At 48.3% G+C, this 18,892-nt stretch overlaps 2 protein-coding genes across 5 annotated transcripts in view; one reads left to right on the forward strand and one right to left on the reverse strand.

The window, feature by feature from the left end:
• Positions 1-1,479, reverse strand: part of LOC142311095 (uncharacterized) — a 40,522-nt gene extending 39,043 nt beyond the window's left edge. For 2 of the 4 annotated variants that reach the window (XM_075349186.1, XM_075349190.1), the window contains exon 1: positions 1,123-1,207. The gene's annotated coding sequence lies outside the window, so the exon portion shown is untranslated. Of the gene's footprint in view, positions 1-1,122; positions 1,208-1,369 lie in introns of those variants that run through there. The other 2 variants (XM_075349188.1, XM_075349187.1) reach the window with 2 other exon arrangements.
• Positions 1,480-1,776: 297 nt separating this feature from the next.
• LOC142311092 (uncharacterized) overlaps positions 1,777-18,892 on the forward strand; it is a 37,259-nt gene continuing 20,143 nt past the window's right edge. Inside the window, exons 1-4 of the mRNA XM_075349179.1 lie at positions 1,777-1,914; positions 2,014-2,099; positions 4,493-4,669; positions 6,405-6,528. Coding sequence (XP_075205294.1) covers positions 1,881-1,914; positions 2,014-2,099; positions 4,493-4,669; positions 6,405-6,528 — 421 coding nt within the window. The 5' untranslated portion in view covers positions 1,777-1,880. The remainder of the gene's footprint in view (positions 1,915-2,013; positions 2,100-4,492; positions 4,670-6,404; positions 6,529-18,892) is intronic.

The following is an 18,892-nucleotide window of genomic DNA, read 5'->3' on the forward strand; positions in this document are numbered from 1 at the left end:
TACAAATTTGTGACTTGGTTTAAGAGCACTGCTTTGCAATAAGAGCAAATACTCACCATGTACACTTCTGGTTCTGTCCTTTCACCACACTCTAACCCGCTCTGTGTAAACCTACTGAACATAACATTCTGTACATATGTACTGTATACAGTATACCATTGTACAGTATATACTATATAGCATGTCTATCAATTTGCATTTGTGGCTACAGTATTGTACTTTCTGATAACCACATTGCTTATACTGTACAGTATTTTGTATCCGTGCACTGTAATAATTTTATATGAATACAGTACATTATTTTGTATTACTGTAACAAATTTGTATAAATACAGTAAATATTTTTGGGTTGTGGAACGAATTGTCTGTGTTTTAATTATTTATGGGAAAATTTGCTTTGATATAAGTCACTTGGTTTAAGAGCTCACTCCCGGAACAAATTATGTTCGTAATCCAAGGTTACACTGTATAGTTTATGAGAATAGAGAACAAAACAATGACGAAATGACAAAGTCCATAGGCACAGTAATGAATGCACTGCCACAGCACCGCCACGTTATCCTTCACCCTCTCGGCCTGGGATAACACTTCAGTGCACTTGCAGCTCTCCTGTCTTACCTCCCTTTCTGCCTTGTGTCATACTGATAGCTCACTCTTATTTCAATGACCTGGCTCTCCTGAACCATCAGACAGACACAGGCAGCGGGCAGGCAATAAGGAGGGAGAGCTGCAAGTGCATTGTCCCACACTGAAACACTTGCAGCTCATTTTCATATTACTTAAATGCTGGAATTCTCAGAAACGAGGAAAAGGATTTCTATAATTAAGATGTGAAATGACTTGGCATTAAAGCCCCTTTACTGCCTTCGTTTGAGGGATAAATCCTTATGACAGGTTCCTTAGGAGGGAAAGTTGTGCAACTCAACATGTTTCTATTAGGACTGCAGCTGTCACGTGACCAGAGGCACCCGCTAGCCCCGGCTGTAATAAAGCACAGTGGTGATAGATATGGATACATCATATCAATTACAATCTACAGAGCAGGAAAGGTATAGATTAGCGTATCAAGCCCATCAATGTAAGCACACAAAGCCACAGCAATGAGAGGACAATGGAAATTACCTCCCAGGGAGACAGCTCAGCTTCACAGCTCGGGCAATGAGACCCTATAGCAGGAAAGAGAGAAAAGAGGGAGTGCAGAGGGATTCTGGGAGATGTAGGCATAATTTATACAAAAACCATTAAAACCCATTGAAATTACGGACTACGACAACATGGCTGCCGCAGTCGCACATTGTGGACTGCAACTAAAAGAAGAGTAACACCTCACAATCGTAGTGCTGTGCGAATGGAATCTGGTCACTTTTACAGTTCAGACCGTTTTAGTCCGGTCATCCCATTATGTGCGGGGTTCCTGCCACTGGTCAGCGGGGGCTCCGCTTCTACACAGGGGTTTGCTGTATGTTCTGTGCGTTCCACAAGTAAGGAAGTGCTTCGTATGTTCTGTGCGTTCCACAAGTGATTCGGAAGTGCCGTATGTTCTGTGCGTTCCACAAGTCAGGAAGTGCTTCGTATGTTCTGTGCGTTCCACAAGTGATTCGGAAGTGCCGTATGTTCTGTGCGTTCCACAAGTGATTCGGAAGTGCCGTATGTTCTGTGCGTTCCACAAGTGATTCGGAAGTGCCGTATGTTCTGTCACACAAGTCAGGAAGTGCGTTCCACAAGCAGGAAAGTCTTCCGTATGTTCTGTGCGTTTCACAAACCGGATGGTGCCGTGCTTATTTCTCCCCCATGAAACACAGGGTTCTGTTTCCAACTAACGATACAATCCGGAGCCTGACCACTGGTCAGTGACAAAGGGCTGGCGGGTTACACCGGGAATGATGCACGGCGAGTCGCTGCTTACTGGGTTTGGTATGTGTTAGTTACAGAGGAGCTAGAAATAATCCGAGATTAGTAGAATACTGAAGTGAATAATATGCATATGTGTCCATCTTTCCATCTTCTACACAGGCAGGAACATGGATGAAGACAACAGACACATCACTAGGAGAATAGTAAACCTCACCCTGGAGATGATCTATCTGCTGACTGGCGAGGTGAGGGGCTTCTGGGATTTTACCATTACAGATGGGGGGCTTCTGAGATTTTACTATCACAGAGGTGGGGGGCTTCTGAGATTTTACCATCACAGAGGTGAGGGGCTTCTGAGATTTTACCATCACAGAGCAGTTGATTGGCTTCTGAGATTTTACCATCACAGAGGTGAGGGGCTTCTGAGATATTACCGCCACAGAGGTGAGGGGCTTCTGAGATATTACCGCCACAGAGGTGAGGGGCTTCTGAGATTTTACCATCACAGAGGTGAGGGGCTTCTGAGATTTTACCGCCACAGAGGTGAGGGGCTTCTGAGATTTTACCATCACAGAGGTGAGGGGCTTCTGAGATTTTACTATCACAGAGGTGAGGGGCTTCTGAGATTTTACCGCCACAGAGGTGAGGGGCTTCTGAGATTTTACCATCACAGAGGTGAGGGGCTTCTGAGATTTTACCATCACAGAGGTGAGGGGCTTCTGAGATTTTACCGCCACAGAGGTGAGGGGCTTCTGAGATTTTACTGCCACAGAGGTGAGGGGCTTCTGAGATATTACCGCCACAGAGGTGAGGGGCTTCTGAGATATTACCGCCACAGAGGTGAGGGGCTTCTGAGATTTTACCGCCACAGAGGTGAGGGGCTTCTGAGATTTTACCGCCACAGAGGTGAGGGGCTTCTGAGATTTTACCGCCACAGAGGTGAGGGGCTTCTGAGATTTTACCGCCACAGAGGTGAGGGGCTTCTGAGATTTTACCGCCACAGAGGTGAGGGGCTTCTGAGATTTTACCGCCACAGAGGTGAGGGGCTTCTGAGATATTACCGCCACAGAGGTGAGGGGCTTCTGAGATATTACCGCCACAGAGGTGAGGGGCTTCTGAGATATTACCGCCACAGAGGTGAGGGGCTTCTGAGATTTTACCGCCACAGAGGTGAGGGGCTTCTGAGATTTTACCGCCACAGACGTGAGGGGCTTTTGGGATTTTACCGCCACAGAGGTGAGGGGCTCGAGGAATGAAGCCTGCGGCAATTCTCCTGACTACAAGGAGTTTAGGCTCCCCCATGCTCCTCTCATCCTGTGCTCAGCTCTTCTGTGCCGCCACAACAATGTTCTTACTTGGAGAAGAGAACAGAAGCAGGGAGGAGTGATGGTGGGCTGTGCACTTTAGGGTCTGGTATCTGGAAATGGGTAAGGGTTCTGATCTGTAGGTATACAGTGGAGGGTGGTATTTGAGCTCAGTATACAGTGAGGGGTTCTTGCCTGGACTCAGTATAGAGCAGAGGGCGCGGGATGGGGGGGTTCTTGTCTGGGCTCAGTCTAGACCAGAGGGTGCCGGAGGAGGGGGGGTTCTTGTCTGGGCTCAGTATAGAGCAGAGGGCGCGGGAGGAGGGGGGGGGGTTTCTTGTCTGGGCTCAGTATAGAGCAGAGGGCGCGGGAGGAGGGGGGGGGGGTTCTTGTCTGGGCTCAATATAGAGCAGAGGGCGCCGGAGGACGGGGGGTTCTTGTCTGGGCTCAGTATAGAGCAGAGGGCGCGGGAGGAGGGGGGTTCTAGTCTGGGCGCAGTGTAGAGCGGGGAGTTCTTGTTTGGGTGCAGTATAGAGTGGAGGGTGCGGGAGGGGGATTCTTGTCTGGGTGCAGTATAGAGCGGAGGGTGCGGGAGGGGGGTTCTTGTCTGGGCGCAGTATAGAGAGGAGGGTGCGGGAGGGGGGGTTCTTGTCTGGGCGCAGTATAGAGAGGAGGGTGCGGGAGGGGGGGTTCTTGTCTGGGCGCAGTATAGAGAGGAGGGTGCGGGAGGGGGGGTTCTTGTCTGGGCGCAGTATAGAGAGGAGGGTGCGGAAGGGGGGTTCTTGTCTGGGCGCAGTATAGAGAGGAGGGTGCGGGAGGGGGGGTTCTTGTCTGGGCGCAGTATAGAGAGGAGGGTGCGGAAGGGGGGTTCTTGTCTGGACGCAGTATAGGGAGGAGGGTGCTGGAGGGGGGGGTTCTTGTCTGGGTGCAGTATAGAGAGGAGGGTGCGGGAGGGGGGTTCTTGTCTGGGTGCAGTATAGAGAGGAGGGTGCGGGAGGGGGGTTCTTGTCTGGGCGCAGTATAGAGCGGAGGGTGCAGGAGGGGGGGTTCTTGTCTGGGCACAGTATAGGGAGGAGGGTGCTGGAGGGGGGGTTCTTGTCTGGGTGCAGTATAGAGCGGAGGGTGCGGGAGGGGGGGTTCTTGTCTGGGTGCAGTATAGAGAGGAGGGTGCGGGAGGGGGGTGGGTTTCTTGTTTGGGCCCTGTGTATTTTCTTAATGTGTCTTCTTAAAAATGGGATGAAATACAAGTACAAAACTAGTTTCATAATCTTTAGGGGACATTAGGGTGTTATGGGTTAAGGCTTTTAATTTGTACAGTCATTCTTTTACCTTAGGAGTATGAACCTGTGAAATTGTCTAGTGACCCTGCAAAACACAACCGACATCCTTGTTTATCAGAAGGAGGGATTGCCAAGACGCCCATCATGAATCCTCACTTATTGATCCATGGGAGAACCAGTGAACAGATCTTAGAACTCGCCAACAAGATCATTGAGCTGCTAACTGGAGAGGTGAGCTCTGCTGGGAATACTGGGATGTTACAGTGGGTACAGAAAGTATTTAGACCCCTTTAAATATTTCACATTTTTGTTTCATTTTTTTTTCTCATTAATGTACACTCTGTACCTTATTTGACAGAAAAAAACAAAACAGAAATGTAAAAATGTTTGCAAATTTATTAAACAAGAAAAACTGAAATATCACATGGTCATAAGTATTCAGACCCTTTGCTCAGTATTGAGTAGAAGCACCCTTTGAGCTAGTACAGCCATGAGTCATCTTGGGAATGATGCAACAAGGTTTTCACACCTGGATTTGGGGATCCTCTGCCATTCTTCCTTGCAGATCCTTTCCAGTTCTGTCAGGTTGGATGGTGAACGTTGGTGGACAGCCATGTTCAGGTCTCTCCAGAGATGCTCAATTGGGTTTAGGTCAGGGCTCTGGTTGGGCCAGTCAAGAATGATCAGAGTTGTTCTGAAGCCACTCCTTTGTTATTTTAGCTGTGTGCTTAGGATCATTGTCTTGTTGGAAGGTGAACCTTCGTCCAAGTCTGATATCAAGAGCAATCTGGAAGAGGTTTTCTTCCAGGATATCTCTGTACTTGGCCGCATTCATCTTTCCTTCAATTGCAACCAGTCGTCCTCTCCCTGCAGCTGCCACCACTATGTTTCACTGCTGGGGTTGTGTTGGGCAAGTGATGAGCAGTGCCTGGTTTTCTCCACACATACCGCTTAGAAATAGTACCGAAGAGTTCTTTGTCTCATCAGACCAGAGAATCTTATTTCTCATAGTCTGGGAGTCCTTTATGTGGTTGTTTTTGCAAACTCTATGTGGGCTTTCATATGTTTTGCAATGAGGAGAGGCTTCCGTCTGCCACTCTGCCATAAAGGCCCGACTGGTGGAGGGCTGCAGTTATAGTTGACTCTGTGGAGCTTTCTCTCATCTCCCTACTGCATCTCTGGAGCTCAGCCATAGTGATCTTGGGGTTCTTCTTTACCTCTCTCACTAAGACTTTTCTCCCACAATTGCTCAGTTTGGCTGGACGGCCAGGTCTAGGAAGAGTTCTGGTGGTCCCAAACATCTTCCATTTAAGGATTATGGCGGCCACTGTGCTCTTAGGAACCTTGAGTACTGCAGAAATTCTTTTGTAACCTTGGCCAGATCTGTGCCTTGCCACAATTCTGTATCTGAGCTCCTTGGGCAGTTCCTTTGACCTCATGATTCTCACTTGGTCTGACATGCACTGTGAGCTGAGGGCTTATATAGACAGGTTTGCGCCTTTGCAAATCAAGTCCTATCAGTTTAATTAAACACAGCTGGACTCCAATGAAGGAGTAGAACCATCTCAAGGAGGATCACAAGGAAATGGACAGCATATGGCTTAAATATGAGTGTCTGAGCAATGGGTCTGAATAGTTATGACCTTATGATATTTCCGGTTTTCTTGTTTAATAAATTTACAAAAATTTCTGCATTTCTGTTTTTTTCTGTCAATTTGGGGTGCAGTGTACATTAATGAGAAAAAAAATGAACTTCAGTTTTTTTGTTTAGAAAATTTGCATTTCCGTTTTTTCCTGACAAGATGGGGTGCAGAGTGTACATTAATGAGAAAAATGAACTTTTTTGAATTTACCAAATGGCTGCAATGAAACAGAGTGAAAAATTTAAAGGGGTCTGAATACTTTCTGTACCCACTGTATGTGTGCAAGACTATCAGAATAATGATTGTATCATTGTATGTCTCAGGTTCCTATAAGGTGTCAGGATATCACCGTCCATTTCTCCATGGAGGAGTGGGAGTACTTAGAAGAAAACAAGGATCAGTACAAAGACGTCATGATGGAGGATCACCAGCCCCTCATATCTCAAGGTATTCAGCTACAGTGCCAACAAGTAGTCTTCAACCCCCTGCAGATTTAGCAGGTTTGATAAGGCTACTTTCACACATCAGTTTTCTGCATTCAGGCACAATCCTTTTTTTTCCTGATGCAAAGGATCCAGCAAAAAAAATGTAAAACCGTATCCACCGGATCCGGTTTTTAACGGATCCATTATGCCGGATGCGTACAAAACCGGATCCGGTGGATACGGTTTGCATCCGTTTTTGCATCCGGTTTGTCCGTTTTTTTGAAGGATCAGCTTTTTTAATTAATTTGGTGCATGCGCAGTTTACAAAAACGGATCCGGTAGCCGCATGCATTTTTTACCGCATTGCGCCGGATCCGGCGTCCATAGGCTTTCATTGTAAAACACGCCGTATCGCGCCGGATCTGGCGCGATGCGGTTTTTTTGCCGGACAAAAAAACGTTGCAAGACACGTTGCCTCCGGCCGCCGCTTTGATAAATTTTGCCGCATCCGGAAAAAAACGGATGCAACGCAAAGCCATCAGGTACAATCCGGTTACAATGCAAGTCTATGGGGATAAACCGGATGCGGTACCGGATCCGATTTACCCCTTTTTGTTTCCGGATTGTACCTGATGGCAAAAACCTGATGTGTGAAAGTAGCCTAAGATGCAAATAAGTTAGAGCCTGCAAACTTCAAACAAGAGCAGGATTTATTAACAGATGCATAAATCTTACAAACCAACAAGTTATGTTGCTCAGTTAAATTTTAATAAATTTTCAACATACAAGTGTGGGTCAATTATTATTCAACCCCTAGGTTTAATATTTTGTGGAATAACCCTTGTTTGCAATTACAGCTAATAATCGTCTTTTATAAGACCTGATCAGGCCGACACAGGTCTCTGGAGTTATCTTGGCCCACTCCTCCATGCAGATCTTCTCCAAGTTATCTAGGTTCTTTGGGTGTCTCATGTGGACTTTAATCTTGAGCTCCTTCCACAAGTTTTCAATTGGGTTAAGGTCAGGAGACTGACTAGGCCACTGCAACACCTTGATTTTTTTCCCTCTTGAACAAGGCCTTGGTTTTCTTGGCTGTGTGCTTTGGGTCGTTGTCTTGTTGGAAGATGAAATGACGACCCATCTTAAGATCCTTGATGGAAGAGCAGAGGTTCTTGGCCAAAATCTCCAGGTAGGCCGTGCTATCCATCTTCCCATGGATGCGGACCAGATGGCCAGGCCCCTTGGCTGAGAAACAGCCCCACAGCATGATGCTGCCACCACTATGCTTGACTGTAGGGATGGTATTCTTGGGGTCGTATGCAGTGCCATCCAGTCTCCAAATGTCACGTGTGTGGTTGGCACCAAAGATCTCGATCTTGGTCTCATCAGACCAGAGAAGCTTGAACCAGTCTGTCTCAGAGTCCTCCAAGTGATCATGAGCAAACTGTAGACGAGCCTTGACATGACGCTTTGAAAGTAAAGGTACCTTACGGGCTCGTCTGGAACGGAGACCATTGCGGTGGAGTACGTTACTTATGGTATTGACTGAAACCAATGTCCCCACTGCCATGAGATCTTCCCGGAGCTCCTTCCTTGTTGTCCTTGGGTTAGCCTTGACTCTTCGGACAAGCCTAGCCTCGGCACGGGTGGAAACTTTTAAAGGCTGTCCAGGCCGTGGAAGGCTAACAGTAGTTCCATAAGCCTTCCACTTCCGGATGATGCTCCCAACAGTGGAGACAGGTAGGCCCAACTCCTTGGAAAGGGTTTTGTACCCCTTGCCAGCCTTGTGACCCTCCACGATCTTGTCTCTGATGGCCTTGGAATGCTCCTTTGTCTTTCCCATGTTGACCAAGTATGAGTGCAGTTCACAAGTTTGTGGAGGGTCTTAAATAAGCTGGTGTCACACATAACGACGACGACAACGACGTCGCTGCTACGTCACCATTTTCTGTGACGTTGCAGCGACGTCCCGTCGCTGTCGCTGTGTGTGACATCCAGCAACGACCTGGCCCCTGCTGTGAGGTCGCCGGTCGTTGCTGAATGTCCAGCTTCATTTTTTGGTCGTCACTCTCCCGCTGTGACACACACATCGCTGTGTGTGACAGCGAGGGGAGCGACGAAATGAAGCGATCAGGAGCCGGCACTGGCAGCTGCGGTAAGCTGTAACCAGCGTAAACATCGGGTAACCAAGGGAAGACCTTTCCCTGGTTACCCGATGTTTACGCTGGTTACCAGCCTCCGCTCTTGCTGCCAGTGCCGGCTCCTGCACTGTGACATGTGGCTGCAGTACGCATCGGGTAATTAACCCGATGTATACTGTAGCAAGGAGAGCAAGGAGCCAGCGCTAAGCAGTGCGCGCGGCTCCCTGCTCTCTGCACTGTGACATGTAGCTGCAGCACACATCGGGTTAATTAACCCGATGTGTACTGTACCTAGGAGAGCAAGGAGCCAGCGCTAAGCGCGGCTCCCTGCTCTCTGCACATGTAGCGACGTTATGATCGCTGCTGCGTCGCTGTGTTTGACAGCTAAGCAGCGATCATAACAGCGACTTACAAGGTCGCTGTTACGTCACCGAAAATGGTGACGTAACAGCGACGTCGTTGTCGCTGTCGCTTAGTGTGACACCAGCTTTAGTCAGAAAAGGCTGGAAAAAGAGATAATTAATCCAAATATGTGAAGCTCATTGTTCTTTGTGCCTGAAATACTTCTTAATACTTTAGGGTTTAGGGGAACCAAACAGAATTCTGGTGGTTTGAGGGGTTGAATAATAAATGACCCTCTGAATAAACTTTTCACAATTTAAAAAAAAAATAAAAAAATAAATAACATTCTTTTTTGCTGCAGTGCATTTCACACTTCCAGACTGATCTACAGTCCAAATGTCACAATGCCAAGTTAATTCCGAATGTGTAAACCTGCTAAATCTGCAGGGGGTTGAACACTACTTGTAGGCACTGTATGTTTGTGTGGAAAATAAATTTTCTCCATCTTTTTTTCGCAGGCTGTGTGGGATTGTAGATCGTAGATAGATTGTAGAGCCAACCAAATACTCTTTATTCTGCTTAAATCGTATAGGCATAGTACCTTTATTCATTCTGAATTGAAAATATTGGCTTTGGTCTGACATAGGATTACAATAAAACCTTAATACAAAACGTCTCCCTACAATTGAATAATATGATAGAGGGTCACATCTACAGCATGGTCAATAATGTGTATATTCATGGATTTTTAAACTTTTTAATATTTGTGACAGCTTTAAAAATAAATAATTAAAAAAAAAAATCAGTATTCAATTTCTAGTTGGCGAGGGTTTCCACTACAAATGTCATCCCCTTTCATTTGTCTTAACTGTTCTTAGGCCTTGTGCGCACGCTTCATTTTTTGCCACTTTTTTTTAGTGCAGTCTTTATCCCAAAACTGCATGTCTTTCCTTCCCCCAGTAAAGTCTATGAGAATTCAGAAGTGCTGTGCACACGTTGCTTCTTTTTTCCTTGCCGTTTTGGGTGCAGAAAAAGACGCAGCATGTCCATTCTTTATGCGTTGTTGACCAGCGTTTTAGTGATACCCAGGATCGGCGGGTCTAACAGGGTTAAAAAAAAAAATTCCGGCTTGGAATTGAGCCCAGGTATCTGGCCGGATGATGGTCCCCATGTAAGTCTATGGGGACCAGAATCCGGTTGGGGATAAAGGCATAGGAGCAAGCGCATTCTGATTACCTGAGTCTCCAGCACGGTTGTAACTACTATCGTGGCTGCTTACTCTTCTGGGGCTGCTCACTAGCCTCATGCATATTCACTTCTTTCTCCAATCACCAGCGTTTCTGATTGGCTGCAGTTAGATCCCACACCCAGACAGCATCTGTGACTGGTTGGAATCGCAGACCCTGTCTGCGGATCTATCGTGGTATAAAAATAAATAAATAAAAAATTGGCGTTAGTTAACTTCATATTATGATACCCAGCACAGATAAAGCCCATGGCTACAGGCTGCAGCTCCCAGCCGTGTGTTTTCCTCTTTTGGCTGTGTATCAAAATAAGAGGAACTGCATATGGCTTTTCTTTTTTAATTTTAATTATTTAAAGAGAAAAAATGTAAATAAACAGGGAGTGGTCCCCCCCAATTTTGATAGCCATGATAAAGCCCAACAGCTGGGGGCTGGTACTCTCAGGCTGGGGAGACCCTTGCTTATTGGCCCCCCAGCCTAAAAATAGCAGCCTGGAATTGCCGCATACATTAGATGCGACAGTCCTGGTACTTTACCCGGCTCTTCCCGATTGCCCTGGTGCGTTGGCAATCAAGATATTAAGGGGTTAATGTCAGCTCACAGCTGCCACTAAGCCCTAGATTAGTAGTGGGAGGCGTCTGAGACCCCCCCCTCATTACTAATCTGTAAGTCAAAATAAACATACCGAAATAATCCTTTATTTGCAATAAGACGAGAGCACCCTCTTTCACCCCTTTTTTTTTAACCCCTCAAAATAACCCTGAAGGTTTGACGTAATCCACATGAGGTCCCACTGCGATCCCAGCTCTGCTACATCTGAGAAGGCACAGCACGTAGCCATAAAACAATGGCCGCCCTCTGTGATTTTCAACCAGAGAATGAATGAGCCATGCGATCAACGGTGACGTCACTCAGGTAATTTGGTTTCACAGCTGGAGGTTTCCACGGTCCTCCACCTGTGACCGCAGGTAACTTGGAGTCACCTAAGGTCAAGTTACCTGTGGTCACAGGTGGAGGGCCGTGGGAACCTCCAGCTGTGACTGCAAATACCCTGCTGAGTTATCAGACATCACTCTCCTCTCAGCCTAGAGCTTGGTTTGCAGTGCGGTGCTTTCATCAGAGAAGTGCTGTGATGTGCTGCTCATTGAATAATATGTCACAGGGATTGTCAGCTGAAGGTACAACACTTCAAAGTAGCATTCAGGCAGAGCAGAGTGAAGCCCGTTGTGAGCTTGGTCATGTGTACTGCTGACTGTGTCTGCTAAATCCTTGAACTGCCTTCAGCTGACTAGCCCTGTGATATACTATTTAATAAATGGCACATCACAGTGAAGTCTGATCTGAACATGTGTACCTAGATTGCTGTCACTCACCGAGAGGTAGCCTCGCCTCCACCAGTGACTGTTGCGCTATTCAGTTTGTCCGATTCCGATCCCGAAATCGAAAGTAGCAGAGCCAGAACAACAACAGAAGAATATAGGAGCTGCAGAGAGAGGAGCAGGGTAGGTAGTAAAGTACATTAGGAAAGTGTTAGTTAGGACACATGAAAGTTGGTGAAATTAGTAGTGGAAAACCTGAGATCCTCTTTAAAAGGGTTCTCATACTATATGTATATTTATCACCCATTGAAAAGATAGATATATATATAAAATCTATAAATCACACATATATATACACACCCATATATATATATACACACGGATTCTGGGGTTCTAGCGATGGGGTCCTAAAATTCTCTTGTGAATAGTGTATAAGTGCATACAGTAGGGAAAGTAAGTATTAAATACACTGCCGATTTTGCAAGTTTTCCCCACCTACATGCAATGGAGAGATCTGTAATTTTTAGCATAGGTACACTTCACCTGTAACTGACAGAATAAGGAAAAATCCAGAAAATTACCGTATTTTTCAGATAAGACGCATTTTTCCTCCCAAAAATTTGGAAGGAAAATGAGGGGTGCGTCTTAAAATCCAAATGTAGCTTACTGGGAAGTGGAGAATGGGAGCTGTGCTGGCTGCCGTGCAGGCTGTGGTGCGGTTGGCTGGCTGTGTGGGCGGCTGGCTGTGTGGGCAGCTGGCTGTGTGGGCTGCTGGCTGTGCAGGTGGCTGGCTGTGTGGGCAGCTGGCTGTGCAGGCGGCTGTCTGGCTGTGCGGACAGCTGTGTGGAGCAGGGCCGTGGGACGTGTGTCCCAGATGCTCTGGCTTCAAATAATGGCGCCCAGAGTTGCCTCCGGGTGCCATTTCTTTGATGCCTGCACCGCCAACCGAGCATTTGGGACATTCGCCGCACCACTCTGTTCTGCACAGCCCCCACCGCTGCCAGCACAACCGCCGCTTCTGGCAGCACAGACTCCGCTACAGCGCCTGCAGCATCGCACGACTCCGGCACTGCTCCTGCCTCCTGTGACCCTGCTGCACCACCGCTGCCGTCCCCCCACCGATAGGACACCAATAGAGTATAAGACCAACCCCCCCCCCCCATCCTTCTTTTTTTTTTTTTTTTTTTTTCCTTTTTCATATTTAAATTTGGGGTGCATCTTAATCTGGTGTGTTTTGTAAAATGAAAAATACGGTACAGTGTATGATTTTTTAAATAATTACTTTGCATTTTATTGCATGAAAAAAATACAGTGGTACCTTGCTTAACGAGTAACCCACTAAACGATAATTTTGCTTAACAAGCAAAGCTTTCTGGAAATTTGTAACCCGCTTTATGAGAAAGCTTTGCTGTGCGAGCGAAATCCTCACCTCAGACACTTCCGGTTCCGTCCATCCACCGCGCTCTGACCCGCACTTGCAGTCCACACAAACACACACGGACGCACACACATACAGTATTATGCTCACCTTACCTTCCATTCCACCGCCGGCCTCATGGATCTTGTAGTTCCCGGGTACATCGCGGCGAACTACAAGTACCATGAGGCCGGCGGTGGAACGGAAGGTAAGGTGAGCATATAATATGTGTACCTTCCGTTTCATCGCCGGCCTCCTGGGTCCTGTAGTGCACCGCGCCGCTCTGTTCCGCTCCGCTCCATTCCAGGCATCTGCATCCATAGCGACAAAGCAGGAACTTCCTGGTTCCTGTCACCGCTACTCAAAGGCAGCGCGCTGGCCAATCAGAGGCAAGCGGCTCTGCCTTTGACGTCAGCGCTCTGCCAGGAAGTTCCTCCCTCGTCGTTATAGTTACCTGATACACGGCCCGCACCGGAGAACAGCAAGTCCCAGGAGACCGGTGATGGAACGGAAGGTAAGGTGAGCATATAATGTGTGCGTTTGCGTGTGTGTTTGTGTGTTTGTACGAGTGTGGAATGACAGAATAGGGGACCAGGATGGGACATTTAATTAGTTGTGGAACGAATTGTCAGCATTGCAATGATTTCCTATGGGAAATCTTGCTCTGCTGAACGAGTAACTTGGTTAACAAGCACACTCCCAGAACGCATTGTTCTCATTAAGCAAGGTTCCACTGTATTTGATACTATAGAAAAATCTGAACTTAACATTTATTACAGAAACCTTTGTAATTAGAGGTCAGACATTTCCTGTAGTTCTTAAGTTCACACACACTGTAGCAGGGATTTTGGCCCACTCCTCCAGAACTTTCAGGTTTCGGTGCTGTCGCTGGGCAATATTCAGCTCTCTAAAGATTTGCTATTGGCTTCAGGTGTGGAGACTGGCTGGGCCACTCCAGGACCTTGAAATGCTTCTTATGGAGCCACTCCTTAGTTGCCCTGGCTGTGTGTTTCGGGTCATTGTTATTCTGGAAGACCCAGGTACGACCCATCTTCAATGCGCTTACTGAAAGAAGGAAGTTTTTGGCCAAAATCTCATGATCTGTGACCCCATCCATCTTCCCTTCAATACGGTGCATTCATCCTCTTTGCAGAAAAGCACTCCCAAAGTATAACACTTCCACCCCCATGCTTCACAGTTGGGATAGTGTTCTTAGGGTAGTACTCATCCTGCTTCTTCCTTTTATTTTGGTCTCATCTGACCACATGACCTTATCCCGTTCCTCCTATGGATCATCCAGATGGTCATTGGTGAACTTCAAACAGGCCTGGACATGTGAGCAGGGGGACCTTGCATGCCCTGCAGGATTTTAATCCATGACATTGTAGTATGTTACTAAAGGTAATCTTTTAAAGACTGTGGTACCAGCTCTCTTTGGGTCATTGATGAGGCTCTCCTTTATAGTTGTGAGCTGATTCCTGATCTTTTTCAGAATCATACTTACCCCACAAGGCGAAATATTGCTTGGAGTCCCAGACAGAGTAAGATTGACAGTCATCTTGTGTTTCTTCCATTTTCTAATAATTGCACCAATAGTTGCCATCTCACCAAGCTGCTTACCTATTGTTCTATAATCCGTCCCAGCCTTGTGCACGTCTACAATCTTGTCACTGGTGTCCTTAGACAGCTCTTTAGTTTTGGCCATATTGGAGAGGTTGGTGTGTGATGGTGTGGACAGGTGTCTTTTATACCAGTAACGAGTTTGTTCAAAAAAGTGCAATTAATACAGGTAGTGAGTGCAGAGTAGGAGGGCTTCTTAAAGAAAAAATAACAGGTCTGTGAAAGCCAGAATTATTGCTGGTTGGAGGTGATCAAATACTTCTTTCATGCAATAAAATGTAAATTAATTAATCATACAAGTGATTTTCTGGATTTTTTTTGGAATTCTGTGTGTCACAGTTGAAGTGTACCTGTAATAAAAATTACAGACCTCTCCATTCTTTGTAGGTGGGAAAACTTGAAAATCGCCAGTCTGAATACTTATTTTCCTCACTGTATGTGTGACCAACTTTTTCTTTCGTTTTTATTTCTTTCACTATCTATGGGAGCACTGCCTATTGCTCTACCAGAGACAGACCCATAGAAGGAGGTAAAAAATGTGCAAGAACATTTAATTCATGTACGAAACTTTGTCACACCTATGTTCTGATTGAATTAGCATTCAATAATCACATATACTGTGGAGAGGTAATAACTATATTTCTTTATCGTTCCTATGGGAGACCCAGACATTGGGTGTATAGCTTCTGCCTCCGGAGGACACACAAAGTACTACACTAAAAAGTGTAGCTCCTCCCTCTGAGCATATACACCCCCTGGATAACCAGATCTAGCCAGTTCATTGCTTTGTGTTCAGGAGGCATACATCCACACATGCATTCTCATCTGATTTTTCATTTTTGGAAAGTTTTTGAAGAAAAGCGGGTCCAAGCCTGGACTCCCGGCATGTCCCTTCTCACCCCACTGTGTCGGCAATGTTGTTAAGGTTGATTCCAAGGCTGGAGCCTCACATGCCGCGCTCCTTCACCATCCCTCGGGCTCTGGTTTGAAGTGGGAGCCAGCACGGTTCTCCTTGCTTTGCAGGAGACCGGTCTCCATCCGCAGCCCTTCAGGATCCTGCTGGACGGAGCACTCATCCCCAGGAACTTGGAACCCTGCGTCTCAGCAAGCTAAGTACCTGAGACATTTATATTCTGGGGGTCCCTGTACTTTATTATGGTGGGAGAGTGTGCTGTGTAACTTTTCTGACATTTCCGGCCGGTTCTCTGGTTGTCGCCTGAGAACCGCGCCGATGGTGCCTGCGCGCCGGCCGCATCGCTCAAGTTTAGGCCCCGGCTTTGCCGGAGGCCTACTTTCGTTTTCACTGCCCTCGCATGTCAATCATGCAGAGGGACAGTGCGGCTCTGCCCAGCGGCCGTTCAGCACAGGGGAGGGACACTCCTCTCTGAGTACATGTCCCCTCCCCTGTAAATCTCCTTGGCCCTCCAGATCCCGCTCTCAGAGCTGGTCCCGCCCCCTCTCCTCGCTCCGGCGCCATTTTATCAGCGTTTTTCTCTGGATCAGCGCTGGCTGCAGCATCCCTGCTAAGCTGCTTGGGGGTCTGGGCTGTGGGATCTGGAGGGCACACAAACGGTCTGGTAAGCCACAACCTCCGGTTGTGGACCTTCTGTATATACTCTCTGGGGGTCATTCTGGCAGAGCCCCCACTCCAGCAGCATGTCTCACACGAGGAGCAAGGCTGCAAGGCTTTACTCAATATGCACTGCATGTAAGCTCGTGCTGCCTGAACCGAGCACATATCCACATTTTGATGCCTGCTCTAACCTGACAATGCCTCAGCCTGGAATTGCACCCACAGTGGTCCCTCCGGCTGCTCCGGCTCCGGTAGCTGAACCCCCGGCTTGGGTAGAATCCTTCTCTAGGTCAATCTCCCAGTCTTTTGCCGACTCCATGGGACAGCTGTCCCGCACTTTGCTGAACATGCATCAGCCCCCTTCTCAGGGCGCCTCTGCTGCTAGGGCTCTCTCAGCGGAGCTCACAGAGGATTCTTCATCTGGTCCCAGACCCCGTTCTCCTAAAAGGAGACGCAGGGTCCCCTCTCCTTCCTCGTCCCGCGGCTCTGATTCAAGAGCTGACTCGCAGGACGAGGAGGATGCCTTTACTGGGGGCTCGGAGGCTACCTCCATGTGCCCCATTGATCTGTCCGAAAGTGACTCAGATGTTAGTGATTTGATTGCGTCCATTAATTCTGTACTGGACCTCAATCCGCCAGTATCAGAGGAGCATCCCTCTCTGGCAGAAAAGCACCAGTTTACCTTGCCTAAGAGGACAAGGAGTGTGTTCTTTACCACTCCAGTTTTCAGGCCACTGTGACCAAGCCCAGGGCCTGTCCTGACAAACTCTTCCCAAAGCGTGGTTCTGATGACCGTTTTCCCTTTCCACCTGAGGTGGTCAAGGAGTGGGCTCATTCACCAAAGGTAGACCCTCCGGTGTCTAGACTCTCAGCCCGGACCGTTGTATCAGTGGCTGATGGCACCTCTCAAGGATTCCACTGACCGCCAGGTTGACCTTCTGGCCAAATCTGTATATGAGGCGGCAGGGGCCTCGTTGTCCCCATCTTTTGCAGCAGTGTGGGCTCTCAAAGCCATCTCTGCTTCTCTAGAGGAGATGCATTCCCTCACCAGGGAATCTATGCCCGAAATGGTTGCCTTAACTTCCCAAGCTTCAGCTTTTTCATCCTATGCCATGCTGGAGGCTTCTCACCGCACTGCGGTGGCTTCGGCTAATTCCCTCGCTATCCGCAGGATCTTGTGGCTTCGAGAATGGAAGGCAGATGCTTCTTCAAAGAAGTACCTTTCTGGGCTCCCTTTTGCTGGATCCAGGCTATTCGGTGAACAACTGGATGAAATTAAGGAAGCTACTGGCGGGAAGAGTACTTCCATGCCACAAACTAAAACCAGGAAACCTGCCCAGGGTAGGAACCAGTCGAGATTTCGTTCCTTTCGTTCCTCCAACTGGTCATCCTCTAAGCCCTCGGCCTCGTCCACTAACTCAGCCAAGGACCAAAAACCCAACTGGCGCACAAAGGCGCGTCCACAGAAGACCGCAGGAGCTGCTGCCACTAAAGCAGCCTCCTCTTGACTATCTGGCCGCACCAGCAACGTCCTTAGTCGGTGGCAGGCTCTCCCACTTTGGCGACGTGTGGTTTCAACACGTCTCCGATCAGTGGGTGCGGGATATCATCTCCCACGGCTACAGGATAGAATTCTCTTCCAGCCCGCCAAACAGATTTTTTCTGTCAACTCCCCCCTGCTCCAAGGCCGCCGCCTTCTCTCAGGCCGTGGCATCCTGCAGGCCAACGGAGTAATTATACCGGTTCCCGCCCGGGAACGGTTCAGAGGTTTCTACTCAAATCTCTTCCTAGTCCCCAAAAAGGACGGTTCCTTCCGGCCCATCCTGGATCTCAAGCTTCTCAACAAGCATGTTCAGGTGCGGCATTTTCGCATGGAGTCTCTGCGATCAGTCATTGCCTCAATAACCGAAGGAGATTTCCTGGCATCCATCGACATCAGAGATGCCTACCTGCATGTGCCAATTGCAGTTTCACACCAGCGTTGGCTACGTTTTGCAATCGGAGAGGAACATTTCCAATTCGTGGCTCTCCCCTTCGGGTTAGCCACGGCCCCTCGAGTATTCACCAAGGTCATGGCAGCAGTGGTTGCGGTTCTGCACCTCCAGGGGTTGGCAGTGATTCCTTACCTGGACGACCTTCTAGTCAAGGCTTCATCCAGCGCAGACTGTCAGCGGAGTGTCTGGCTCACTCTCGCCACTCTAGCCCAATTCGGGTGGCTTGTCAATCTGCCCAAATCCACTCTGACTCCGACCTAGAGGCTCACGTACCTAGGGATGCAGTTCGAGACTCTGCCGGCACTTGTGAAGCTGCCCTTAGTCAAACAGCAGTCCCTCCATCTGGCGGTGCGCTCTCTGCTGAGGCCCCGTCGTCATTCCATCAGGCACCTAATGCAGGTGCTGGGTCAGATGGTGGCGTCAATGGAGGCTGTTCCCTTTGCCCAGTTCCGTCTGCGTCCTCTGCAGCTAGACATTTCTCCGCTGTTGGGACAAGCGGACTTCCTCCTTGCACAGGCTAGTGGCTCTGTCGCCACAGACCAGGGGCTCCCTTCAGTGGTGGCTTCGGCCCCTCCCTCGGTCTCAGGGGCGCTCCTTCCTGGCCCCGTCCTGGGTGATCCTCACCACGGATGCCAGTCTATCCGGCTGGGGAGCGGTATGTCTCCACCACCGAGCACAGGGCACTTGGACTCCGTCCGAATCAGCCCTCTCGATCAATGTGCTGAAAACCAGAGCT

Source organism: Anomaloglossus baeobatrachus, chromosome 5, assembly GCF_048569485.1.
Source record: "Anomaloglossus baeobatrachus isolate aAnoBae1 chromosome 5, aAnoBae1.hap1, whole genome shotgun sequence".
In the NCBI taxonomy this organism is placed as follows: Eukaryota; Metazoa; Chordata; class Amphibia; order Anura; family Aromobatidae; genus Anomaloglossus; species Anomaloglossus baeobatrachus.